A 25,967-nucleotide genomic window follows, 5' to 3' on the forward strand; every position below is an offset into this window, starting at 1 on the left:
GGAATTACAACAGAGTTATCCGTAAGAGTTATTTCTTCTCCCCCTTCAGTAAGTCCCCAAAGTGTCAAAGATTTATAAATTTTTTCAGGCATGAGGCAAAACTCGGACATAATATCACAACGAGCAGGAAAAGTTTCACCACCAATAGTAGCTTTAACGGTAGGCACCCACATTGAAGGTTCGAAGCTTGATGGAACATAATCATAATATTCGCGAATTCGGTTATACACTTCTTTTAAACAGGATATATTTGTTTCAATAGTGTTTAATCTATTATGCATGCTAGCATGAGATGGATCAAAATTATTATCAGAGCTAAATGATGTAATCAATTTCCTTATAGCATTAAAAGCTTGATCCCCATCACAATGAAGGAAATCTCCTCCCACTACAGCATCTAAAGCATATCTATAGCGAAGAATAAGCCCGAAATAGAAATTACTAAGAAGCAAACTTAAGGTCATTTTAGGTTCAGTTTTACTATAAGCATCAAAAATTCTAGACCATGCTTCTTTAAAATTCTCTTCACCTCCTTGTTTAAAGGTGAAGATCGATTCCTCAGGTGATAGAGTAACAACTACGGGACTAGACATGATAATAAAGTAAATGCGAGTAACTAATTTTTTTGTGTTTTTGATATAGCAAACAAGATAGCAAATAAAGTAAAAACTAGCAACTAATTTTTTTGTATTTTGATTTAGTGCAGCAAACAAAGTAGTAAATAAAACTAAGCAAGACAAAAACAAAGTAAAGAGATTGGGAAGTGGAGACTCCCCTTGCAGCGTGTCTTGATCTCCCCGGCAACGGCGCCAGAAAAAGAGCTTGATGGCGTGTAACTCACACGTTCGTTGGGAACCCCAAGAGGAAGGTATGATGCGCACAGCAGCAAGTTTTCCCTCAGAAAGAAACCAAGGTTTATCGAACCAGGAGGAGCCAAGAAGCACGTTGAAGGTTGATGGCGGCGGGATGTAGTGCGGCGCAACACCAGGGATTCCGGCGCCAACGTGGAACCTGCACAACACAACCAAAGTACTTTGCCCCAACGAAACAGTGAGGTTGTCAATCTCACCGGCTTACTGTAACAAAGGATTAACCGTATTGTGTGGAAGATGATTGTTTGCAGAAAACAAGAGAACAAGATTGCAAGAGATTGTATTTCAAGATAGAGAATTGGACCGGGGTCCACAGTTCACTAGAGGTGTCTCTCCCATAAGATAAACAGCATGTTGGGTGAACAAATTACAGTTGGGCAATTGACAAATAAAGAGGGCATGACCATGCACATACATATTATGATGAGTATTGTGAGATTTAATTGGGCATTACGACAAAGTACATAGACCGCTATCCAGCATGCATCTATGCCTAAAAAGTCCACCTTCAGGTTATCATCCGAACCCCCTCCAGTATTAAGTTGCTAACAACAGACAATTGCATTAAGTATTGCGCGTAATGTAATTAGTGACTACATCCTTGAACATAGCACCAATGTTTTATCCCTAGTGGCAACAGCACATCCATAACCTTAGAGGTTCTTGTCACCCCTCAAGATTCACGGAGACATGAACCCACTATCGAGCATAAATACTCCCTCTTGGAGTTACTAGCATCAACTTGGCCAGAGCATCTACTAATAACGGAGAGCATGCAAGATCATAAACAACACATAGACATAACTTTGATAATCAACATAACAAGTATTCTCTATTCATCGGATCCCAACAAACGCAACATATAGAATTACAGATAGATGATCTTGATCATGTTAGGCAGCTCACAAGATCCGACAATGAAGCACAATGGGGAGAAGACAACCATCTAGCTACTGTTATGGACCCATAGTCCAGGGGTAGACTACTCACTCATCACTCCGGAGGCGACCATGGCGGCGTAGAGTCCTCCGGGAGATGAATCCCCTCTCCGGCAGGGTGCCGGAGGCGATCTCCTGGATCCCCCGAGATGGGATCGGCGATGGCGGTGTCTCTGGAAGGTTTTCCGTATCGTGGCTCTCGGTACTGGGGGTTTCGCGACGGAGACTTTAAGTAGGCGGAAGGGCAGGTCAGGGGGCCACACGAGGGCCCCACACCATAGGGCCGCGCGGCCAAGGGGGGGGCCGCGCTGCCCTAGGGTTTGGGCGCCTCGTGGCCCCACTTCGTCTCCTCTTCGGACTTCTGGAAGGTTCGTGGCAAAATAGGACCCTGGGCGTTGATTTCGTCCAATTCCGAGAATATTTCCTTACTAGGATTTCTGAAACCAAAAACAGCAGAAAACAGCAACTGGCACTTCGGCATCTTGTTAATAGGTTAGTTCCAGAAAATGCACGAATATGACATAAAGTGTGCATAAAACATGTAGATAACATCAATAATGTGGCATGGAACATAAGAAATTATCGATACGTTGGAGACGTATCAGTGGCGGCAGCCGCTCTGCAGCCAAGACATCGCCATTAACGGGGCGCAGACTGCTAATGCGATGCCTCGTCGCCATCGCACTTGACAAGATGCATTGACCTAATTCGCTGCCAGGCGAGCCCGTGGAAGAAGCGAGCGGTCACACAGCACGACCGCCTAGTGTCCGCTAAGATGCATCCGAGGTGCATATTGGAGCCGCGTTTGTGTCTTTGCAGATAACACGGTCACTATGCATCAGGCCGCTAGACCTAGACGCGGGCACATTTTTCAAAGTCGCAAACGGTCGCTCCGCGTTTGTTAATTTGTGTCCCTTGTTGAAGATGCCCTTATGATTGTCTCCCAAGAGACATACAAACTGTCTAACCCGACGACCACCACATACCATGCTGGTCCCAACTCACTAAAAGTAAAAAAAAAAATATCATTCATCGATTAATGCAGCATTACTACCCTCTTAGAAAACTTTCGAAAATGCTAGATTTACGGGCAAAATCTGCTACGGGTAGATTTATGGGCTGATTTGGCAATCAGCCATGAATCTGGAAGCGGGAAAATCGGACCAACTGCTGTGGACTCTCCAATCGTGGTGAATCAGGTCACCTCCGTAAGACTAATCCGTAAACAAATTTTGTAGGTGTAGCATTACTGGCAAACTTTTATGCTACTATAGCATCGCTGGAGCATTTTATTCCGCGTCAAAATTGTTGAGCAACATATTGTACTAGGTATAGGTCCCCGTGTTTTGTCAGGATTGTACCTGTAATTGTACATATGTCCATCTATATATATACATGAGCAGTCGGCCCAATTGGTGATGTGCAATCTCCAATACCTTTCCACATGGTATCAGAGGCCCTCTGATCCTGATCTAGCCGCCGCACCTCTCCCTACCCCGGGCGCCGCCCCCTCCCCCCCCCCCCCCCCCAACCCTAGCCGCCGCCCCCTCCCTCCCCGGGCGCCGCCCCTCCCTCTCCCTAGCCGTCGCCTCCCACCACCACCATTGCTTCCGCCATGGCCTTCTCCTCCTCCGGCCCCTCCGATCCCTTCTCCTCCCGCTCCAGTAGCAGCAACCCCTTTGCCGGCCCCTCCATCACCGTCATCTGCGGCATCCCCATCGCCAAGCGCGTGCCGGTGACGCTCTCCACCACCGCTGGTGCCAACTTCTTCCTGTGGAAAACGTACTTCGGGCTGCTCTTCCGCGAGTATGATCTCCTCGATCACGTCGACGACACCATCGACCTCCTCGCCATGCCGCACAACCCCGAGTGGCTCGCGATCGACACCACCATCATCCGCTGGTTTTACCAGACCGTCTCCAACGACATCTTCCGCACCGTCGTCCACGACGGCGACTCCGCACACACAGTTTGGGCTAAGATCACCGGCCTCTTCACCGACAACAAAATCCAGCGGGTCACCTTCCTCCAGCAGGAATTCTTCGGCACCCACCAGAACGACCACTCTCTCGATGAGTACGTCCTCAAGCTGAAGAGCCTCTCCGACGAGCTTCACAACTTGGAGTTTCCGATCGATGACAAGATCATTCTTTCCACCCTGTCGGCGGGTCTCGGCGAGGATCTCAGCAATGCCGCCTCCAAACTCACGCTCCTCACCACACCCTCCTTCGAGGCAGGCCGTGGCCTACCTGCGCCTCGAGGAGCGCCGCCTCAAGCATCTCCGGGCTCGGGCGGCCCACACCGCCTTCGTCGTCGGCCTCTCCCGCGGTGCCCAGGCACCCGCGCCTCGCACCCCCGCTCCCGCCCCTGCGCCTCGCCCCATGGGTCCTCCTCCGGGCTTCCACCCACCCGGTCACCCACCCGGTCCGACCGGGACATGGACCGGCCCCGCCGGCGCCCAGGCCGGTTGGGAGGCGAACATGTTTGCTGATATCATGACGAAGGGATTACCGTCGACGACTTTTCCTGAGTTTCGCTCCAGTCTATGTGTCGGTGCCGACCCTTCGACTGCGGGAGGTGTTGAGTAACATATTGTACTAGGTATAGGTCTCCGTGTTTTGTCAGGGTTGTACCTGTAATTGTACATGTGTCCATCTATATATACATGAGCAGCCGGCCCAATTGGTGATGTGCAATCTCCAATACCTTTCCACAAAAATCATACAAAAAAACATGATAATATTTCAAGACACCCTATACAACAAAAAGATACGAGTGTGCAACAAATTCACACTGATCATAGAAAAATGCCAGTCCGCAACAACAGAACTCCAAGATAAAAAAAGAAGTCAATACACTTATGAAGCATGGGAGGACAACATTTGCCGCTATTGACAAAACATAAGCAACATTGAGCAAGATTTGCAGCAGATGCTCAAAAATCGTAGCAATATTTTGCTTGTGCCGTCGGAGCAAAATGCACACGAGTTTATAGCATCTGAAAAAAGACTCATACAACATAATATGGAGAAGTAACCTTCTGCTGGAGCACCGACTTCACCGAATAGGACCCGCTGGTGATGAATCTGGCTAGGCGGCATGGACTCACCAGCCATGGCGCTCTTTTGTTTCCCTCGAGTTCAGTAGGTGAAATTAATGTATTTCTAACTATAAATCGAGGCTGTCCATGGCAGATTGGGAGCACCATGGGAGAGCGCCAGCTGCAGGGGACGTTGAGGGATGGAGGCGCACTACGGGAACCAGCGGAGGGGCCGATGGCCGGCGGCCGTCGGCACAGCATCACCTGCCGTCGGCCCACGTCTGTGCCGACGGCCGCCATCGGCACACCGCCGTCGGCACAGTATCGCCTCGGCACAGACTGGCTCGCCGTCGGCCCAGCCTTTGCCGTCGGCACAGACTCCAGCCCGACGGTCAAACGACGCCGTCGGCACAGTAGCCGGCACGATCAACGTGGGGCCCGCGGAGCGTCTAACGGCCGTTAGGTCAAGGGAGTCTTGCCGACGGCCAAGCCGTCGGCCTAGACACTGCCATCGGAGGACCAGAGGCTGCCACGCGTCCACGCCCCTGCTGCTGTGCCGACGGCCAAGCCGTCGGCCCAGATGCTGCCATCGGAGGACCAGAGGCTGCCACGCGTCCACGCCCCTGCTCCTGTGCCGACGGCCAAGCCGTCGGCCCAGGTCCTTCGGCCCAGACGCGCTGCCGCCCGCTCCGCGCTGCCGCTGGGCGCACCTGCCATTTGGCACGTCCATGGCATGTGATAGGTGGTGCGTAGGAGGTATCCTACCGCTGCGCGGAGGTCCCGCGCGATACTGAAATGCGCACCATGTAGCTGCTTCACAAAAAAAAGCCCTTCCGGCACCCCGAAAATGGAAAAACCGTCGCCAGTGGTTCGGATTGGAAATCCGCGACCGGGGCCTTGCTTCCCATCCTAGGGCCCACGCACGTGCCAAATATGGCCTCGTTCCGACAAACTATGTGGTGAAACGGGCCGTTTCCTACTCATTTCCCCTAAAAGCCATAGAACTCCGGACGAGATAGCCCTGTTCGTGAAGGGTTCTCCAAGATAATTGCCGTATCCCAGTTCCGTCTTTTGCAGTGGTTACTAGGACACATAAAATGACGCCACGCGGCTCCGCTCGATTTTTTGGCTCCGTTTGCTTTGCCAACTGCGCAAAACGGGGCCGCCGGGACATGCGGTATGGCCGTACCGGGCGCGCGGTTGCACCCGTCCGCCAACGCGCAAAACGGAAAACATTTAGCACATAAAATGACGCGTCCTAGACCTAAAACCATTTTTCCCTCCATTTATTGAGCGAAGGAAAGTGTCGCCCCAGTTCAAATCTGGTCAGTTTCCAACGGATTCGGCGGGGCACCGCAGGAAGCGGGTGGGATTCCCAGATGGCTTCCGCGCGCATATGGCATGTGATAGGTGGTGCGTAGGAGGTATCCTACCGCTGCGCGGAGGTCCCGCGCGATCTTGAAATGCGCACCATGTAGCCGCTTCACAAAAAAAGCCCTTCCGGCACCCGAAAATGGAAAAACCGTCGCCCGTGGTTCGGATTGGAAATCCGCGACCGGGGCCTTGCTTCCCATCCTAGGGCCCACGCACGTGCCAAATATGGCCTCGTTCCGACAAACTATGTGGTGAAACGGGCCGTTTCCTACTCATTTCCCCTAAAAGCCACAGATCTACCCCTATAGCTTTCTCCGTGTGACGGTGTAACAATGGATTTTTTTATTTGCTTTGGTTTGTTTAGGACATATGTACATGGGAAACCATAGGTTGGGCTTACTTTACCATAAAATAGGCTCCATTTTAGCCGTACCAGGAGTTTGCACATACAGATCCTGGATTTTCACCAAGTGCTGGCCCATGTCTGCGAAAATCGTCAACGCCGGGTACATGCAAGGTTAGCCAAACCCTACATCACACTTGTGCACATATGCTAGGGACATATGCAAGTTTTTAAGCGGTTCCGACGCTCCGCTGATCTCGTATCTTCGGAAACCCTAGGGCGGGGACCCCGCAGATCTACCCCTATAGCTTTCTCCGTGTGACGGTGTAACAATGGATTTTTTTATTTGCTTTGGTTTGTTTAGGACATATGTACATGGGAAACCATAGGTTGGGCTTACTTTACCATAAAATAGGCTCCATTTTAGCCGTGCAGGAGTTTGCACATACAGATCCTGGATTTTCACCAAGTGCTGGCCCATGTCTGCGAAAATCGTCAACGCCGGGTACATGCAAGGTTAGCCAAACCCTACATCACACTTGTGCACATATGCTAGGGACATATGCAAGTTTTTAAGCGGTTCCGACGCTCCGCTGATCTGTATCTTCGGAAACCCTAGGGCGGGGACCCCGCAGATCTACCCCTATAGCTTTCTCCGTGTGACGGTGTAACAATGGATTTTTTTATTTGCTTTGGTTTGTTTAGGACATATGTACATGGGAAACCATAGGTTGGGCTTACTTTACCATAAAATAGGCTCCATTTTAGCCGTACCAGAGTTTGCACATACAGATCCTGGATTTTCACCAAGTGCTGGCCCATGTCTGCGAAAATCGTCAACGCCGGCTACATGCAAGGTTAGCCAAACCCTACATCACACTTGTGCACATATGCTAGGGACATATGCAAGTTTTTAAGCGGTTCCGACGCTCCGCTGATCTATATCTTCGGAAACCCTAGGGCGGGGACCCCGCAGATCTACCCCTATAGCTTTCTCCGTGTGACGGTGTAACAATGGATTTTTTTATTTGCTTTGGTTTGTTTAGGACATATGTACATGGGAAACCATAGGTTGGGCTTACTTTACCATAAAATAGGCTCCATTTTAGCCGTACCACTAGATTGCACATACAGATCCTGGATTTTCACCAAGTGTTGGCCCATGTCTGCGAAAATCGTCAACGCCGGGTACATGCAAGGTTAGCCAAACCCTACATCACACTTGTGCACATATGCTAGGGACATATGCAAGTTTTTAAGCGGTTCCGACGCTCCGCTGATCTGTATCTTCGGAAACCCTAGGGCGGGGACCCCGCAGATCTACCCCTATAGCTTTCTCCGTGTGACGGTGTAACAATGGATTTTTTTATTTGCTTTGGTTTGTTTAGGACATATGTACATGGGAAACCATAGGTTGGGCTTACTTTACCATAAAATAGGCTCCATTTTAGCCGTACCAGGAGTTTGCACATACAGATCCTGGATTTTCACCAAGTGCTGGCCCATGTCTGCGAAAATCGTCAACGCCGGGTACATGCAAGGTTAGCCAAACCCTACATCACACTTGTGCACATATGCTAGGGACATATGCAAGTTTTTAAGCGGTTCCGACGCTCCGCCGTTCCGTATCTTCGGAAACCCTAGGGCGGGGACCCCGCAGATCTACCCCTATAGCTTTCTCCGTGTGACGGTGTAACAATGGATTTTTTTATTTGCTTTGGTTTGTTTAGGACATATGTACATGGGAAACCATAGGTTGGGCTTACCAGGAGTTTCCACATACAGATCCTGGATTTTACCCCTATAGTCTATAATCTGCCTGAGTTTTGGGACCATTCCCACCCTCCGATGCTCGATTTCTGACGACACACAATAATGATACACTTAAGAACTTGAGACCCACACACGTAACTAGACCCACACACAAACCAAAACACTTAAAGAACTAGACCACACACAAACCAAAGCACTTAAAGAACTACACCCACACACGAAGCAAAGCACTTAAAAACTACACTACTAACACACAAACCAAAACACTTAAACAACTAAACCCACACACGAACAAAGCACTTAACACTGGGTCGACACATGACCCGTTAGACACATGGACTCGACACACACACATACTAATCAGTTCTCGAAATCTTCGTCCTCGCTAGGGGTGTCCTCTGAAGCGGTACTTGAGAGGTACGAAAACCACCGTTCATCATTTTCCCCCCATGTCGACGCCTCTCCTTTGGCGTACTCCGCGTCATATTCGGCCCTCCTCTGCCGCTTTCCCGCCCTCCTCTCTCTCCTGTACGCCTGCTTCTCCTTCCAGAATGCGCGTGGCCGCGACGTCTCCGGGATGGTCTCTGCGCCACTGTGCCATGAACTGCTCGTCCGCCTCGGTGGTATCAATCCGCCGCTGGCCATCTCTGAACCGCTGCGCTTCACCCTCTGAGCGAAGTAGCGGCTCAGTAGAGAGACTCTCGGCTTCCGCCGCAGACCTGACCTCCGGGAAGTTCAATTCGTGGCGCGACCGGCCAAACCTCCAAGCCGCAACGTCGTATGCGCGGGCAGCAGCCTCCTTCGTGTAGAAGGTGCCGAGCCACACACGCACACCACCGGCGGAGATTTCGGACGCGAAATGGCCCGCGGCCCGCTGGCGAACGCCGATGAAGCCCGTGTTGCTACGGCGACGAGGAGCCATCTCGACGGCAGCTGAGCTCAGAGGATTCTGTGGTGTTTTTTTGGATGAGAGAGTTGATGAGGAGAGAAATGTTGTTGCTGATGTTAGTGTTGAGAAGACATGGCTATATATAGGACGACGAGGGCTGAAACGGCGGGAATAATTGGCGGGAGAGAATGGGCGCGAGAAGAATGGCGGGAGGGAAGGAGGGGGAAAAATGGCGGGAACCTATGCCGACGGCCTGGCCGTCGGCCTACATAGGAAGTGGCGCGAAAAAATGGCGCGAATAAGGGCGGGAAGAAGGAAAATTTGGCGGGGAAGCTGTGCCGACGGCCTGGCCGTCGGCCCACTTCACGCCGTTTGCCACCTGCTGACGCCGTTGTCGGTGGCTGTCTGTGGCCCCACCATATGACCATGTGCCGACGGCTAGGCTACGTGCCGTCGGCACAGATAGTGTTTGTGCCGACGGCCAAAGTGTGCCGACGGCGGCCGTCGGTCCTGGTGGTTCTGTGCCGACGGCCAGGCTGTGCCGACGGCTACTTTGCTGGGCTGACGGCGAGCGAGGCTGTGCCGACGGCGGCCGTCGGCACAGATTCTGGCCGTCGGCACGTCGGCGGGTTCCCGTAGTGGCGGTGTTACACTTCTTATTTATGGTAGATCTGTATTTTTCTGAATCAGTTGAGAAGAGGATCTCGCTCGATTGAAACGTAGACGAACCCTAAACCTTATGTTGAAAACTTATGTTGCAGTTAACCACCTCATATACACAACTTAACCACTTTATTCAGCAAAAAAAAGGAAAAAAAAAAACTTGCAAGCACGAAAAGGTTAGCTTTTGGGTAGGGCGACGTTTATTGCAGATATTTACAGGAGATCGAACACGTGCTCCCGCGTGCACGGCAGCTTCTGTTATCCCTTCACCTTCTACACTTCTCAGTCGTGCTTGGCCTCGTAGAGATGAGCAGGCAAGCGTGGCCTAGCATGCAGACGCAGCGGCTGGGCCATCACGAGGCTCGTCTCCGCCTCTCGCAGCTCCACCCTGTCGACGCCGGGCGGCTTGCTCCAGGTGAAGCCCTGCAGGAGCCGCGCAAGCAGCGTCAAGGTGATGATGGTGCCCAGCGAGATCCCAGGGCAGCCCCGCCTCCCGGTGCTGAACGACACGAACCGCAGCTCCGGCTCGCCGAGCCCCACGACGGCGTCGTCATCGGCGGCAAGCAGGTGCCGCTCCGGCCGGAACTCGAGCGGGTCGTCCCACACCTTGGGGTTCCGGCCGAGGCCGACGCGGCTGAGGATCACCTGGCTGCCCCTGGGGATCGAGTAGCCGGCGACGGTGGTGTCGGCCATGGCGACGCGAGGCGGGTTGAAGGGGTGGTACGGGTGGAGGCGGAAGGCCTCCCGGATGCACGCCTTGAGGTAGTTCAGGCCGCGGAGGTCGGGCTCCTGGACCAGCCGGTCCCGCCCCACGACGCCGTCGAGCTCCGCCATGGCCTTCCGCATGATCTCCGGCTTGTTCGCCATCTCCGCGAGCGCCCACTCCACTGCGTTCGATGGGTTGTCCACGCTGGCGATCATGATGTCCTGCACGTAGCACGCAGGCCAGTCAGTCCATCAGACGCAGCAATATTTATATATGCACCATCTGCAGTTGTGTAAATGAAGAACACGTGCACAACAAACTGCGACTCAGCTGCAGATATATTTTTTGTGAACGCAACGCAAGATTAGGTACGTAGCGCTGCAGGGCCAGTATTGTGATTTCACTAGCGGGAAGTTCTAGCGCACATGTAATTAACCTTTTTTACAGAGATCATATATCAATTTGTACTCTCTTCTGTAGGCAGTGCCATTACCAGGACAAATAAAAAAAGAGTAATCAATTAACCAGGACAAATACTATAGGAACCTTTTAGTGGCCAGATGAAAACATGAAGGCGACATGGCAGTGACCTTCTGTAGGCAGTGCCAATGAATGAACCCCACATGCATTTGTGGTATTCAATATACGGAGTACTCGCTAAAATGACATTACTTTTTTTGAATATTGCGAGTTTTCTTAACATCTACCCCATCCGGTCATAAAATGTATCGGGGTTTTAGTTTGGATTTGAATTAAAATCCCCACACTTATTACCGATTGCAGGAAGTACTCCGTAACACATATTAACTAATGTGCAAGAAAGCATTATCACTATGTCTCTTTTGGGCAACTAGTCGCAAAATACAAACCTTCCAAGAATATTTGAACGTCCACGCTCTCCATTTCAATGAATAAGGTGCTCACGTTTTCTAAGATTTGTTCTTGACAAAGAGCTAAACCAGGTAAATAAAATATATTTGAAAGAATTTTTCAATATGAAATAAAAAATATCAATTATTTTCTATATAACTAAGATATTGCCGCCCAACCTTTAACTAGGTCAAAGTAACCCCGAAATGTGCATGCACGTTATTTATAGAAATAGAGGGAGTATATGCATGGCTTCTTTTGCGGGGAAAATATCTATTATATGGCTTGAACACATATATAGATGTTTAATTTGCAACACTCTTTGATGTATTTAGTAGTAGTACTCCCATGTGCCGATTTTCTGTAGTATAGTAGACCATATTATTGAAATGTTTAACCTGCAAAGCTGAAAATGCCATGCCTGGGCTGCAAATTATATTACTCAATTGTTGGTCGCTGCTCTACCGCGTTGGTTCTTTAGGGACTTAGCAGAACGATTTTTCGTCTGCCTACTACAACAAGCTCTCTACTTCGACAGGCTTTTTGCCCGGCTATGGTGATGGAGGGGCGAGGATGGTGGCGCGCCTTCGGCTTGCTCCAGTGTCTGTAGTCTCTGCTAGGTGGTCCAAAGATTTTTTTTTTATTTTATTACCTTTGGTCTTCTTTGTAGTGTTGTTGATGATGATTAATAGATCGGTGGTCTTTTTCGCAAAAAAAGAGAAATGTTTAACCTGCAAATCTGAAAAGGCATGCCCGGGATGCAAATTATATTACTCAGTAACTGAAACTAGTAACTTACAATGGCCTGTGACTTGATCTCTTGGACCGTGAGCAGTGGTCTTCCAGCCCCGCCGTCAAGCGAGGCGAGCACGTCAAGGAAGTCGACGATGTCCCTCCGCTCGCCGGCTTTCCGCAGCAGTCGCCACTCCTCCACCCTCTCCTCGATGACGGGGTCGTGCAGCCGATTCAGCGTCCTCATCACGTCCCTGATGACCTTCTCGTGGCCGTCCAGGTCGAGGCCGACCAGCGCCGGGAAGTAGTCGGAGACGCAGAAGGCGTCCAGGTAGCTGAGCACGGCGAACAGCGCGTCCACGTGCTCCACCTCGTCTGGATCCGGCCCCGCCACGGCGACAGCCGGACAGCGGAAATGCCGACGCCCGAAGGTGAGCCTCCGGATGACGTTGCCGCAGAAGTGCCTGGCCACGTGGCGCACGTCGATGACGCCGCCGCCGGTGTCTGCTGCGCACTGGGCATGAACGTAGCGAAGGAGGTGGTCAGCCTCGTCCTCTCGCGTGCGGCGGAGGCGGCGCTCGGTGGCCGGGGAGAGGATCTCAGCGGTGAGCACGCGCCGCATCTTCCTCCACTGGTCGCCGTAGGGGGAGATGCTGACGCTGCGGTACCCGACGCTGAAGGACTCGGCGGCGAACGTGGTGGGTCGGTCGGCGAACACGGCGTCGTTCTTGCGCAGCACCTCCCGGGCCATCTCGGGGCACGTCACGACGACGACGTTCACGGGACCGAGGCGCACACGCAGGATCTCCCCACCGGAATGCTTTACTAGGCGGTGCAACCACCGGAAGACGGGCTTGTTCGCGAGCATCTGGTGCATGTTGCCCACCACCGGCAATCCAGGAGGAGCCGGCGGCAGCCCGCGCCCGACGATAGTGCCGCCCTCGGATACGGCGGTCTTGCTCCGGTGCCGCCATAGCGCCACGACGAGCAGGAAGGTGGCAGCCATGGGGGCTAGCATTGCAAGGGCCGGTGCGCCGGTGTTGTTTACCAGTGGCATGGCGATGGTGGCGTTAGATGAGCTCATCTCTTGGTCTAGTAGTATCATGGCTGTGGATCGAACGTTCAACTCAACTATTTATGGTGGTGGATCGCCTTGGAGAGAGGGTGTTGGTCCCAGCGAATCAAATTGGTTTTGTAGCCAAATTTCGATCATATTAATACAGGAAGAATCTAGTCGATCGCCGCGCGAGAGACAACATAAATGAAATGTTTGACAGATGCAAGCAGGGCAACGCGCGAGGTCGTGATTCATGCAGGAACCAGTGCATAGTCAGCACTACCATTCAAGTCGATCGATCGATGGTGCCGGCACGCACGCAGTTTGTAGAATGTGCATTTGCATGCGTGCATGGGAACGAAGCTTCATTGCTGCCCCAGTGCTGGATGATGAACATTTGAACTTTAAGCAGGTTCATGAGAAAAGATGTACTCTAGATGAAGATCGATTAAACCTGTGCAAATTGTAATGCATCTGTCACAAGAATGAAGCAATAAGGATTTATTTAAGGTTGGTCGTGAGCCGCGACGGTGAGATCTAGCGTCGGAATCGGCACGACGCCGACAAATCGCAACTGTGACGCGGAGGTTTGAGCATGCTGCAAAGCCCGAAAGAACTGATGTGCTTGTTAACAATCAAGTACTCCTTATGTTACGTACATAATTGTGATTGTTTAGTTTAAATCTGAAGAAAAAAAACCACGATAGGAATAATGGAACGGACAGAGCACTGCGTGGTACAAGTTTTATTTGTGACATATAAATTCCGTTCGAGATCATATTTTCTATAATTTGATCAATTATATAGAAAAATGTCAACATTTACAATACCAAATGCATACTATATGAAGGTATGTATTTCATTTGATATACACCGCTCACCCCCTCCCCCGCCCCACCCCGCTCTCGCTCACACCCGCCTTTGAAAGTATCTCTGGCTCCTTCCCTCCTCTTCTCCAGTGGCCTCGCTGGCTGGAGGGGTTGGGGGACGGAGTCCGAACCCTGTAAATGTTAGTGGTAGGAGTATAGGTTTAGGGTTTAGCGCCATGCCGGAGTTAGGCTTTATGTCGTGGTCTAGGACTAGATCGATGCCGCCCCGAGCGGCGTGTGGCGGCGCTTGGTGATGCTCTTGCTAGTGCTGACGGTGTGGCATCATGGGATTCTGGATGGAGCACCATTGACATCTCCTTCTTGAATAAGCTCGGTGGTTTCTTGTAGATCTGATACTTTTCGCGGGCGGCCAAGATTCCATTCCTCTTCCTCGCTGTGGAGGTGGGAAGAGGCAAGGATCTTTTTCCAGTGGTGGTTGGAGATCAGATATGTGGCAGGGGAGTTTCTACACTTCTCTTGGGAGAATAATCACGGCGACATCTTCGTCATCATTCTGCAGAGCCAAAAGGCAGCCGTTCCCACCTCGTGTGTTGGTTATGGTGTGCCCCGCCCAGCGCTGGATGGATATCAACCTCCAGGCTTTCAAGCCGCATTGGAGGCCTTCTAGCGACAGCGTTGCTAGGTCCCGCCTCTCCGCACCAAGTGGTAACGTTCCCGGCGGCGGTGAATTTGGCAGCATCGAGCTTCTCGGTGGTGGTCATGGAGCTAGAACTGATTGCTTTTTAGCTTTTCTTCCCAAGGTCCTTTGTGCAATTTGTATGGACTTGACTTTAAATTCTAGTTTCTTCAAGGCCCTTTATGTAAAATGTAATGCCACCGCTGATATGTATGGATAGCTCTTGGCCCTTTGAGGTCGATCCTTTCTTCAAAAAAAATTGATATTATTTCTCCAAATCGGCGAAACTAAATGTATGGCAACATACACAAAGATGGGCATAGTCTAGGTTTTACATTTCAAGGTTGAAAATAGCGGTATCACTCTTTTGAGTTTGCAAAGTAAACTAATTTTGTAAATTACTCCGTTCTAAAGTAGGTGTCGCAACTTTTTCTAGATACAGATGTACACACTAAAATGTGTCTGTGTACATCCAAATCTAAACAAAATTGCAATATTTATTTTACAACGAAGGTAGTATATATATTTAAAGACTTGACATTCAGCGTAGTGAATTTGTAACGTCCATTGTATCTATCAGCAAGGGAAATTTGGCCGCTGGTAAGAAATACAGCTGACATTCCTAGTAAATTACTGTTCCATAAACGGCGGAAACATGGTTATGTTGCTCTACTTGGTTCATACGCCAAAAGGAGACTGAGATCCATCAAACTGAATCAACCAGTGTGGAGCACTTCCCGTGCAGGAGAACCTAATTCCAGACTGCAGAGTATCTAAGTATGTCGACATCGACGACATGTATGTAAGTGTACAACATGATAGCTGTATACCTGTATCGGTGCGAAAATGGTCTGTTAGTTCCAAAATAAGAACGTGAATGCACATGCCGCAAGACCAGTGCAGTATAAGTTTGCATGGGCCAAACTGATTGAACACATCCATGCTACACTTCGTGGTGAAACTTGGTCCATGTGGCCTCTTAATGTTAATCTGCTAATGACAGGCCTGAACTAAGAATTCAGTACCGTCGAATGAGATTCAAGTGAGATTCAGAAACAGCCAGTAAATAGCACGAAGCTCAGTGATTGATTGCAAGCGATATAGTCGACTACAGAGGAAGGTAAGGACAGACTAGGGTTTAACACAATACAAGAATGATGCCCAAAACCTAGAGGGAGCGGGACTATAAAGCTAAGCGAAAAATATGAAAAACAACAGAGTGGTTGAGTCAAAGTACAGGTGTAAAGCAGAGCTGATTTGAACAGCTACCGTTGGAGGAGTCCCGGCTGTTGGATGCAGGATCCATGTCAATAGCTCGAGGGAGTTGACGCGGTAAGTAGCAAGCTGAAATGTTCAGCGGTTGATATTGATTCCGATACACAGAGTATCCTCCAAACTGAAACAGTTAACTGCATCTGAACACTGGTTTTTTTATCTCGTCAGACTTTGGGTCCTGACAGTTAATCGGCACCACAATGAAATTGTAACAGGAGATATCAGCCAGAAAAGGCTGGATTGCGGGTTAATTCCTTCGTAACTGTTTGAAGTCTTCTGTCTGCAGATTAATGCTACAGCTGATATGAAGAACTAAGGTCTACAAAGTTAGAGTAAAAAAGGAAATGTAAGATTTTGCAAATGAACATTATTAGCCTCATGATGTGTAAACTCAAGAGAAATGATGTAAACAGTGAGTCCAAGTTTCTTACTACCATGTCTGCTCTATGGCAATGCTGAGCCATTTATATGTACCTAGAAGGTTGGAAGTTTTTTGCTATGGTTTATAACACATCGGTTAAGGTCTATTTTCTTTTGTTCAGATTTTTCTTTGGACACGGGTATATTCCCAATAATCATTTACTATATTTAGGCAAGTTTTTCATATGGTGTTCCTGTTAAAAAAAGACTAGTTAGAACATCTGACTGTCAAATCTGCAGAACATTTTCTAAAATAAATGAAAAAACAAAGATGGTCCCTGCATCAGAATGACACTTCTAAGTTCCAATAGGCTATGAACAAAGAGCAGTTAAGTTACAGCCCTAGTGAGTTCCATTTCTTGATATCTTCACCAAAACCCAGCGGAAAGATGCAACTATCCATAATATTTTCATTCAAATAATGCTGTATCCTTAACTTATGTATCCACCTTTCACCTATCAGAAACTACAATTAAAAAGCCATACTACATCATATTGTGCAAAACAAAAGCAACCTACAGGGTTCTCAAGGTTTGACCTACCAACCATCATGAGCTGCTGAAGCTTCAAGTAGACAAACCCATCCTGCCAATTGCAGCACATTAATCTCCTCCTTTCACCAGCATATGGTGTTAAGGACTATTTGTTCATACAACACCAAAATGCCTCATCAAGTGCTTTCTTACAACTCTTCTGGAGCACAGTTCAGTCAGCAAATCTTGTGCCTCCCTTACAAATCCCTCACTAGCTAAAGCTTTAATAAGTATAGTGTAGGTTGATTCATTGGGCATGCATCCATTTGACACCATGTAAGCAAGAAAATCAATAGCACGATCTGTTTCCCATCTTTTGCAAAGCGAAGAAATGACTGCATTGCAGAGAACTGCATCAGACCTTATTGTGTCATCTCGGATGCTGTCAAACATCTGAATAACCTTGTCAATTCGACCTTCACTAGACAGAGCAGATGCCATTGATGAATAAATTATTAAATTTGGAGTGATCCCTTTACTGACCATAACATTTAAGAGTTCCCATGCTTCCTCCGTCTTGCCAGCTTTACCAAGTCCATCAATTAGTGTACCATAAGTAATAAGGTCAGGACTGCATCCATTCAGTAACATCTGCTTAAGAAGTTCGATTGCCTGCTCCACCATTCCCTTTTTGCACAAGAAATTCATGAACATATTGAATGTAACAGGATTTGGAAGACAGCCTTGCTGAATCATATGAGACATAAGCTCCTCAGCATCAACCCACCGCTCTGCGCTGCACAAACCTTTCAGCACAATAGTATAGCTTATGGTATTTGGCTTGCATCCACAGGATGACATGCTTTTGAGAAGCATGACAGCTTCGTCGATTAGCCCTTGTTTGCAAAATCCATTGATAACCGTAGTGTAGGTGATGACATCTGGCATGCATCCATGCTCCAGCATCTGCTCGAGAAGTTCAATGACCCTGTCGACCAACCCGTTTTGGCAAAAGAAATCAACAAGTATATTGAATGTCACGTCATCCAGGGGGCAATCCTTGTGAAACATCTGAGCGAGTAACTCCTCGGCTTGCTCCCACCGCTCAGCGCTGCATAGTGCCTTCAACACAGTGTTGTAGCAGACAACATTGGGCTTGAGACCATAAGAAGGCATCCTACTCAAAATCTCATTTGCAACCTCGTGATGCCCCTCCTTGCAAATCCCGTCGATGATGGTCGCGTACATCCTTATATCTGGTGTGCACCCATGCTCGGACATCTGCAAAAGGGCCTGATGCACCTGCTCAAACAAGCCGTTCCTGCACAAATAACCAATGAGGGTATTGAAAGTAATGATATTGGGCGGGCAATCGACCGCAACCATCTCGTCCATGAGGTCCTCCGCGTCCCCCCATCGCCTGGCTATGCACAGGCCCTTCAACACAGCGTTGTAGCTAACGACGTCCGGCTCACAGCCAAAGAAAGGCAACTTCCTCAACAGCTCTACTCCCTCGTCCACGCACCCTTGCTCGCAGATGGCGTTGATGACCAGGTTGCAGTTGCCGGTGTCCAAAGTGTAACCCTTGGCGTGCATTGCCTCAAGAACCCTCACGGCGCTCCTGAAGCCGCCGCCCCTGCAGGCGGCCTCGATGATGACGTGGTACATGGGCTGGATAGGCGCGCATCCCCTGTGGGACATTTCGTCGAGCACCGTGAGCGCGTCGGCGATCCGTCCCCGCGCGCAGAGGCTGCGGACGATGGGGAAGTAGGTGTAGGCGTTGGGCGGGACCGGGACGACGGCCGCGAGGCGGCGCGCAGCGGCGACCTGGCCGGCGCGGCAGTATCCAGCAACCATGGCGTTGTAGGCGACGATGCCGGCGGCGGCGCCCGCAGCGTCCAGGGAGCGCGCAGCATCGGTGGTGCGACCGGCGGCGCAGAGGGAGCGAATGAGGGCGGAGATGCGGCCGGTCCCGCCGGCGAGTGCTGGTTCAGAGGATGAAGTGGCTGCGGTGGAGATGGCGGTGGCGGTGGCGGTGGCGGTGGCGGCGACGAGCTTGGAGCCCGAGAGGGTGGGAGGCGGGAGCGAGGAGGTGAGCATCTGCAAGTTGGCCGGGGCGAGGAGGAGAAGCTGTGGCCACTGCGAGCGCTCCACCGGATAGCGGACGTTTGGATTGCCATGGTACTATGCTAGGCTACAATTCAGATATTTCCGGACAATTTCTTTTCTTTTCGAACATTTATCTCAGCAATATTTTACAGACATAAGGATTCACGCTAGCCAACATTATCCATGCAGGCTTTGTTTGGTACTACAGTTTTTTCTAAAATTATTGTGGATAATACTTTAGAGTATTGGGTGATCTCCTATCGTCACTCAATCTCCACAAAATCTCATCTCCAATTCACTATCTAAGGGTAGAATATTGGGATTAAAAAAAAACACATTAAGATTTAGAAAAAAAGTGGAAATAAGTGAAGATTAAACTCGCTCATACTCTAGTACCAAACAATTTTTTAGAAGTAAGTGGAGATTATCCCCACTATCCCTGCAAAAACTCTAGTACCAAACAAGATCACAGGGGGAGAGACATCTAAAAGCTAGAGAAGAATATTCTAGTCTGAGACCTAGTCTAGCCTTCACATTGAAACACCTGCTTATATGGGCTATTCTGTTTAGATGAAAGGTACGTGTTGCTTGAATATCAGCTACAATTGGTCTGATGATCCAATAACCTCCTGGAACATGAAAAGTTGAGTTAGCCTTTGTTGTTGAATCCAGTGTGGAGCAATCAGTGAAGAATCGTGAATCTTCTATGTGTAGAAGATCTGCAACTTTAGAGCCAAGCAGCTGTCTGAAAGTTTCATCCTGGAGAGAAGAATGAGCTACCGGAGCTATATGTATCTGCTAGCAATGATGGTTATTTTGGATTTGAATGATGATCCCTAACCTTGAGGAGTTGGTTCTTTATTGTCCAAACTCTTTCAGGCTGCATCACAACATATGATATTACCAGCAAGAGAAAAAGGGTCCATTTGTGGCTCCAAATGATGTTCCACGGAGACGATGTGTCGATGATCCTGTTGGGAACCATTATCTTCGAGTATGAATCCCTGCAAGATTGCATTAACAACGGGATAAATTTGGATTGGATTAATATATTTTCTGTTGAAAAGTGCATCATTTCTTGTCTTCCAAAGACACCATAGAAAGGTATACAAGGTAGAAATATTTATATTAGGATGGCTAATTAAGAGTAAAGGCTGGATCATCTGGGGTATTGATCGATGATTCTCGGCAAGTATCCCAGTTCGGATAAACCAAGGAGCAGAAAACCAGGCTGTTGTTGACAAAGCACAAACAAAGAGCATGTGCATCTCATCCTCCACACCGCCGCACCTGTTGCACTCTTCTTTGATGTGCTTTGAAAATTTGCTCGCCTTCTTACATATGGGTAGAGCTCGACGCAACAACCGCCAAGCAAAACTATTGTAACACCCCAGGTTTTCAGACAATTGCAGGGTAGATTTAGGAAAGGGATGTGCATCTCATCGCAAAAAACTAGGAAAATTTCGCGCTTAATTGCATAAAAACCTAAGGGGGCTCAAGTTTCTCTCTCGGCACCATTTGGGGTTTTGAGAGTGCGACAAACTTGGACATGACCTATTTTTAATTAGAGTTTTGAAAAGAGAGGATCAATTGAATTGTTACACACAGTGGAATTATTTGAAAATGAAATGAGTTTTAATTAGTATTCAAACTAAAACAATTCAAATTGAATAAGACAATAAATATATAAAATAATATTGAAATAATAATGCAATTCAAATAATAAGACAATGAATAAATTACAAATAGCTCAATATAGAAAGTTGAGCTTTATTGATAATCACACAAGATACATTGTCTTTACAATATCCAATTATGTTACAACAAATTGAATTGGAAATAAATAAAGAAAAGAAAAGGGAAATATACAACAATATTACATAAATCTATGCTAAACCTAGCTACTTCCTAGTTCATCTTGAGCATCTTGATCACTTATTCTTCTTAAACCCTTCAAGAAACAAACAAAGTAACACAAGAATTACCAAGTGGCAATGCCACTTAGCTGTTAAGAAAAATGACCATCTGGTGGATAAACACCAACACAGCCAAGCTGATCCACACTGGATCAAGTTCCAACAGGGAACAACCACACAACTCACAAGACATAGTGCATGCCTCACGACACACGTGCACTTTGGCTAGTCACAGATACAACACGGCCTTGTTGACGACCAAGGGGAAGCTTGCCTAGGGATATAAATAGCAAATCCAAGGAAATCAACCATCCATCGCCACACAAAGCCACCAGTTCATCAGTAACAACACAGTTGTTCATCCTCAAGAATACAAACCCTACAAACCAAAAAGCTAGAGCCTTTGCAAGCCACAGCAGCTAGGAGGAGAAGGACAACCAAACGCACATCAACAGCAGCAACTGAAGCAATCTTCTACACCAACACCATATAATCTAGGAGCTGGAGTGAGGTATACCAAACTCGTGAACAACCCCAGGGTTTTGTTCATAAATGCATAAGCATGCTCAACAGGAGAATCTCATAGGGTAGAAGTACCCTGTTTAATCATCATTTGGTCAGAGACTAGGTGATGCTGGCAAAGGTGGTGTAACACCCCGGGTTTCCAGATGATTGCGGGGTAGAATTAGAAATGGTTGTGCATTGCATCGTAAAACTAGGAAAAATTTCGCGCTTATTTGCATAAAAACCTAAGAGGGGCCAAGTTTCTCTCTCGACACCATTTAGGGTTAGGGTTTCGAGAGTGCGATAAATTTGAACATGACCTCTTTGAATTAGGGTTTTGAAAAGGGGGAATCCATTGAATTGATACTCACATTTGAATATTTGAAATTGAAAGGAGTTTGAGTTGACATTCAAACTAAAACAATGCACATTGAATAAGTTGATGAATACTTAAAACAATATTGTCATATAAAATATAATTTAAACAATAAAAGAATATAAATAAGTTACAAATAGCTCAATATAGAAACTTTGAGCTTTATTGATCATCCCACATAATACATTGTCTTTACAATATTCATTTATATTTCAATACACCAATTCAAAAATGAATAATAAAAAAAGTACAAGAATACAATGTGGCCTATTCTAAAATTCCTAGCTACTGCCTTGATCATCTTGATCATCCAGAAGCATTTGCTCATCCTGAATTCCTGCACAACAAAATCAAACAAACCATTTGGACAAGTGGCAATGCCACTTGGATGTCAAAGGAAAAAACCTAAGGGGATAATATCAAAGTCCATACGAGCTGATCCATCCATCCCAAGTTCCAACATGGAACTCACATGCAGCTTACAAGGCACAGTGCATGCCTCCCAGCACACACACCTGGGTTAGTCACCAAGTGCATACAGCCTTGGTGTCGACCAAGGAAGAGACTGTCAGATGCTATAAGTAGCACAGTGCCAGCAAAACCCTAGATATCCATCGACACAAACCACCAGTAGCAAAAACCACCAAGAACAACAAACGGTTCAAGCTCTTCTTCATCAAGAACAAAGAGTTGTTGAGAATAAATGGTGAAATAGAACAAGAACCACCCAGCCAGGAGGAGGAGATCAAGCTCAACCTCAACAGCAACCAGTAGAAGAAATCCTCTACATCAGTAAGCATTTTCTAGGAGCTGGAGTGAGGTATACCAAAATCATGATCAAACAACATGTTTTGTTCATTGCTGAGCGTGGAGTTGATGAAGAAGAATTTATGCGCAACGTTGAGTGGAACCCCAAGAGGAAGGTGAAAGGATCATATGCCGCACCTAGAGGGGGGTGAATAGGTGCTAACCAATTTTTAGTTCTTTTTCAAGACACAAAGGTAAATTCTCTAGATATGCAACTATGTGAATTTACCTGTATGACAAGGTCAACGACTAAGCAAGATATAGCTACGCAATATATATAGGGAGATAATAGGATAGAGGTAACCGAGAGTGGAGCACGCGGAGACACGGAGTTGATTCCCGTAATTCCCTTCCTTTGCAAGAAGGTACGTCTACGTTTGGAGGAGTGTGGTTGCTACGAAAGCCAAACCAACGCCACGAAGGCTTCACTCAGGTCTCTGGTGAGCAACGGCACGAAGGCCTAGCCCACTTCCACTAAGGGATTTCCTCGAGGCAGAAACCGGGCCTTTACAAGGTTCTTGGGGCACACATCCAGAACCAAATTGGAGTCTCCCAAATCTGTAACAACAACAAGAATAAGAACAATATCAACTATAAACAACTAGGGTTTCTCAAAAGAGGAACACTAGCAAAGGGGCCCTCAAGCATATGAGGGGGAAATGAGAATCGCTTCGGTGAGGATGTAGATCGGGGTCTTCTCCTTCGGATCTCCAAAGATCAAGAGCTTTGGATGGTTAGAGGAGAAGATCTTGTGAATACTGTGTTTCTTGAAGTGGCTCTAATGGTGGATGACCTTGTGCAATGATTGAGAAACTTGTCCCAATGGAGAAGAAAGCCATTTATATGAGTAGGGCTTCAGATCTGACCATTGTGGGTGTTTTTGTGTAACACCGGAAGTTCCGGCCAGAAGGGCCAGAAGTTCCGGCTCGATGCTTCCGCAACAAAGCATCTGACGGACTACGGGCGGGCGGAACTTCCGGTGACCGGAAGTTCCGGCCAAGTTCCGGCTAACTTCCGGAATCGCGCGAAAACCATACTGGAATAATCTGTAACACAAAACGCTATTTTCAGAACTTGCCCGGAAGTAGGGCGAAAGTTCCGTTGACCGGAACTTTCGGCCTACTTCCGCCGAACTTTATCTTGGGAGGCGCCGAGATCTGCTGAAATGAGCATCTGGGCGGAAGTTCCGCCAGCAGGGGCCGGAACTTCCGCCTGAAGTAAAAAGGCAGCAGAGTCTTCAGATCTGTCATTCCAATCCACCAGCCATGTATATATAATGAGACCATGTACCTGTCTACATCAACACACATAAATAGATACCTATTGTTGACATCAAACACACAAAACCCAAAAGGGCAAGAAATGTTCTTTCAGAAGGTATGATGAGCACAGCAGGAACTTTTCCCTCAGTAAGAAACCAAGGTTTATCGTGGCAGGGCTGACTGCCGGCGTCAGCGGCAACGTGGAGACCTGCACACAAACAACCAAGTACTTTGTCCCCAACTTTCAACGAGGTTGTCAAGCTCACTGGGTTTGCTGAAAACAAAGGATTAAACGAACCGTGTGGAAGAAGAGTTGTTTGCAGAGAACTGAACAGAAAAATACTGTAGAAGATTGCAATTAAAAGAAGAAGGGTTGGGGTCTACAGTTCACCAGAGGCGCCTCCCCAATAAAATAAATATGTTGTGTAAACAAATTACAGATGGGCAATTGACAAACAGAGATTCTACGCTAATGGTTGGTGCAAAATACATGCTATGAAAGTATGCGGGCATTACAACAATATACATAGACCGTAATCCAACTGCATCTATGACTAATAATCCACCTTCAGGATTGCATCTGCGACACCCTCCAGTATTAAGTTGCAAGCAACAGACTATCGCTTTAAGCAATGTGTGTAAAGTAAACAATGAAACTACCCTTGAATAGAACACCACTGTTTTCTCCCTAGTAGCAACAGCACATCTACAATCGTAGAGAACAAGGTCACTTCCCATGGTTAAATAGAGGCATGAACCCACTATCGAGCATAAATACTCCCTCTTGGAGTCGCTAGCATCTACTTGGCCAGAGCATCTACTAGAAACGGAGAGCATGCAAGATCATAATAACATAATACATAATCTCAACCAAAGCAATCTCTCTATAAATCAGATCCACATCAAACCAACATGTAGCAATTTAAAATAGATGATCTTGATCATGTTAGGCAGCTCACAAGATCTATACATGAAGCACAACAAGGAGAGGACAGCCATCTAGCTACTGCTATGGACCCATGGTCCCGTGGAGGACTACTCACGCATCACCTCGGATGAAGACATGGCGATGTAGAGGCCTCTGGCGGTGGTTTCCCTCTCCGGCAGGGTGCCAAGATGGACTGCAGAACCCTCCCGAACTAGGGTTTCGGTTGACGGCGGCGTCGGAACTTTTCATCGATGGAGGCTCGGTCCCTAGGGTTTTCTCAATACGAGGAAGAAATAGGCGGAAGGGCGGAGCAAACGAGGCGACGAGGCGCTAGTACATGGACCAGGCGCGGCCAAGGGTGGGGACGCGGCTGCCCTACGTACTGCCACATGGCAGCTCTCCTGCGCGTGTCCTTCTGGTTCTGTCTTCGTCCCGAAAAAATAAACTCTGGGGTTTTTTCTCCCAATTCCAAGAAACTTTCATGTACAACTTTTTTGAAACACAAAAACTGCAGAAAACAGGAACTGGCACTGCGGCACTACGTTATGAATTGTAACAAAACAAGCATGGAGCATCAAAAATTATAGGTACGTTTGAGACGTATCAACATCCCCAAGCTTAACTCCTCTCGTCCTCGAATAGGTAAGTGATAACAAACAAATAATTTTTGAGGTGACATGTTGTCACACTAGTTTGATCAATCTAAGTTTAAAAGCAAACATAGTTGGAATCATAGAATCCTAACATAAGCATGATAGATATAATCAAACAATGAAACTTAATAACCATGCTAAAACATGAATAGTAATCAAACAAAAGAAAATGTGTAACGTGCATGGAAAGCAAAGTGATTGTCAAGAGCATAGCATAGATACATAATAAAGTGGTACTCAGCTTGTCCCAAAAGTGGAAGCAATACATAAATGCTTGGACACCTTTAAAAGATTATAAGGATGACTAGAAACAAAAAGTTTGAACAAGCAATACCATAATTATGAATCAATCAATAAAATCTTGGGACCATGCACATAAAAATAAGAATGACAACTATGCTCTCATAAGTGGTGCATAAACTAGAAAGTGGAGACTCAACATAAAAGTAACAGAAGGTCTCTCTTTGAGAGGCAAGTAAGA

The 25,967-nt window shown here is 47.8% G+C and overlaps 2 protein-coding genes across 3 annotated transcripts; both read right to left on the minus strand.

Annotated features, from left to right (window-relative positions):
- Positions 1-10,064: 10,064 nt before the first annotated feature.
- LOC127326178 (tyrosine N-monooxygenase-like) lies at positions 10,065-13,227 on the minus strand. The gene is made up of 2 exons (XM_051353041.2): positions 12,268-13,227; positions 10,065-10,819 (listed from the first exon to the last, which is right to left on the minus strand). The coding sequence occupies exons 1-2, from the start codon at positions 13,216-13,218 to the stop codon at positions 10,175-10,177; spliced, it is 1,596 nt and encodes a 531-aa protein (XP_051209001.2). The 5' UTR covers positions 13,219-13,227; the 3' UTR covers positions 10,065-10,174.
- Positions 13,228-15,826: 2,599 nt separating this feature from the next.
- On the minus strand, positions 15,827-19,098 carry LOC127326170 (uncharacterized). Of its 2 annotated transcripts, none has more exons than XM_071819092.1 (2): positions 17,001-19,098; positions 15,827-16,357 (listed from the first exon to the last, which is right to left on the minus strand). In XM_071819092.1, exon 1 carries the CDS (start codon positions 19,029-19,031, stop codon positions 17,106-17,108), a length of 1,926 nt encoding a protein of 641 aa, XP_071675193.1. In that variant the 5' UTR covers positions 19,032-19,098; the 3' UTR covers positions 15,827-16,357; positions 17,001-17,105. The 2 variants fall into 2 exon arrangements, with proteins under 2 accessions (XP_071675193.1, XP_051208994.1); XM_051353034.2 differs by lacking the exon at positions 15,827-16,357 and adding an exon at positions 16,855-16,914.
- Between the last annotated feature and the right edge of the window lie 6,869 nt (positions 19,099-25,967).

This window comes from Lolium perenne, chromosome 4, assembly GCF_019359855.2.
Source record: "Lolium perenne isolate Kyuss_39 chromosome 4, Kyuss_2.0, whole genome shotgun sequence".
NCBI classification, from domain to species: domain Eukaryota; kingdom Viridiplantae; phylum Streptophyta; class Magnoliopsida; order Poales; family Poaceae; genus Lolium; species Lolium perenne.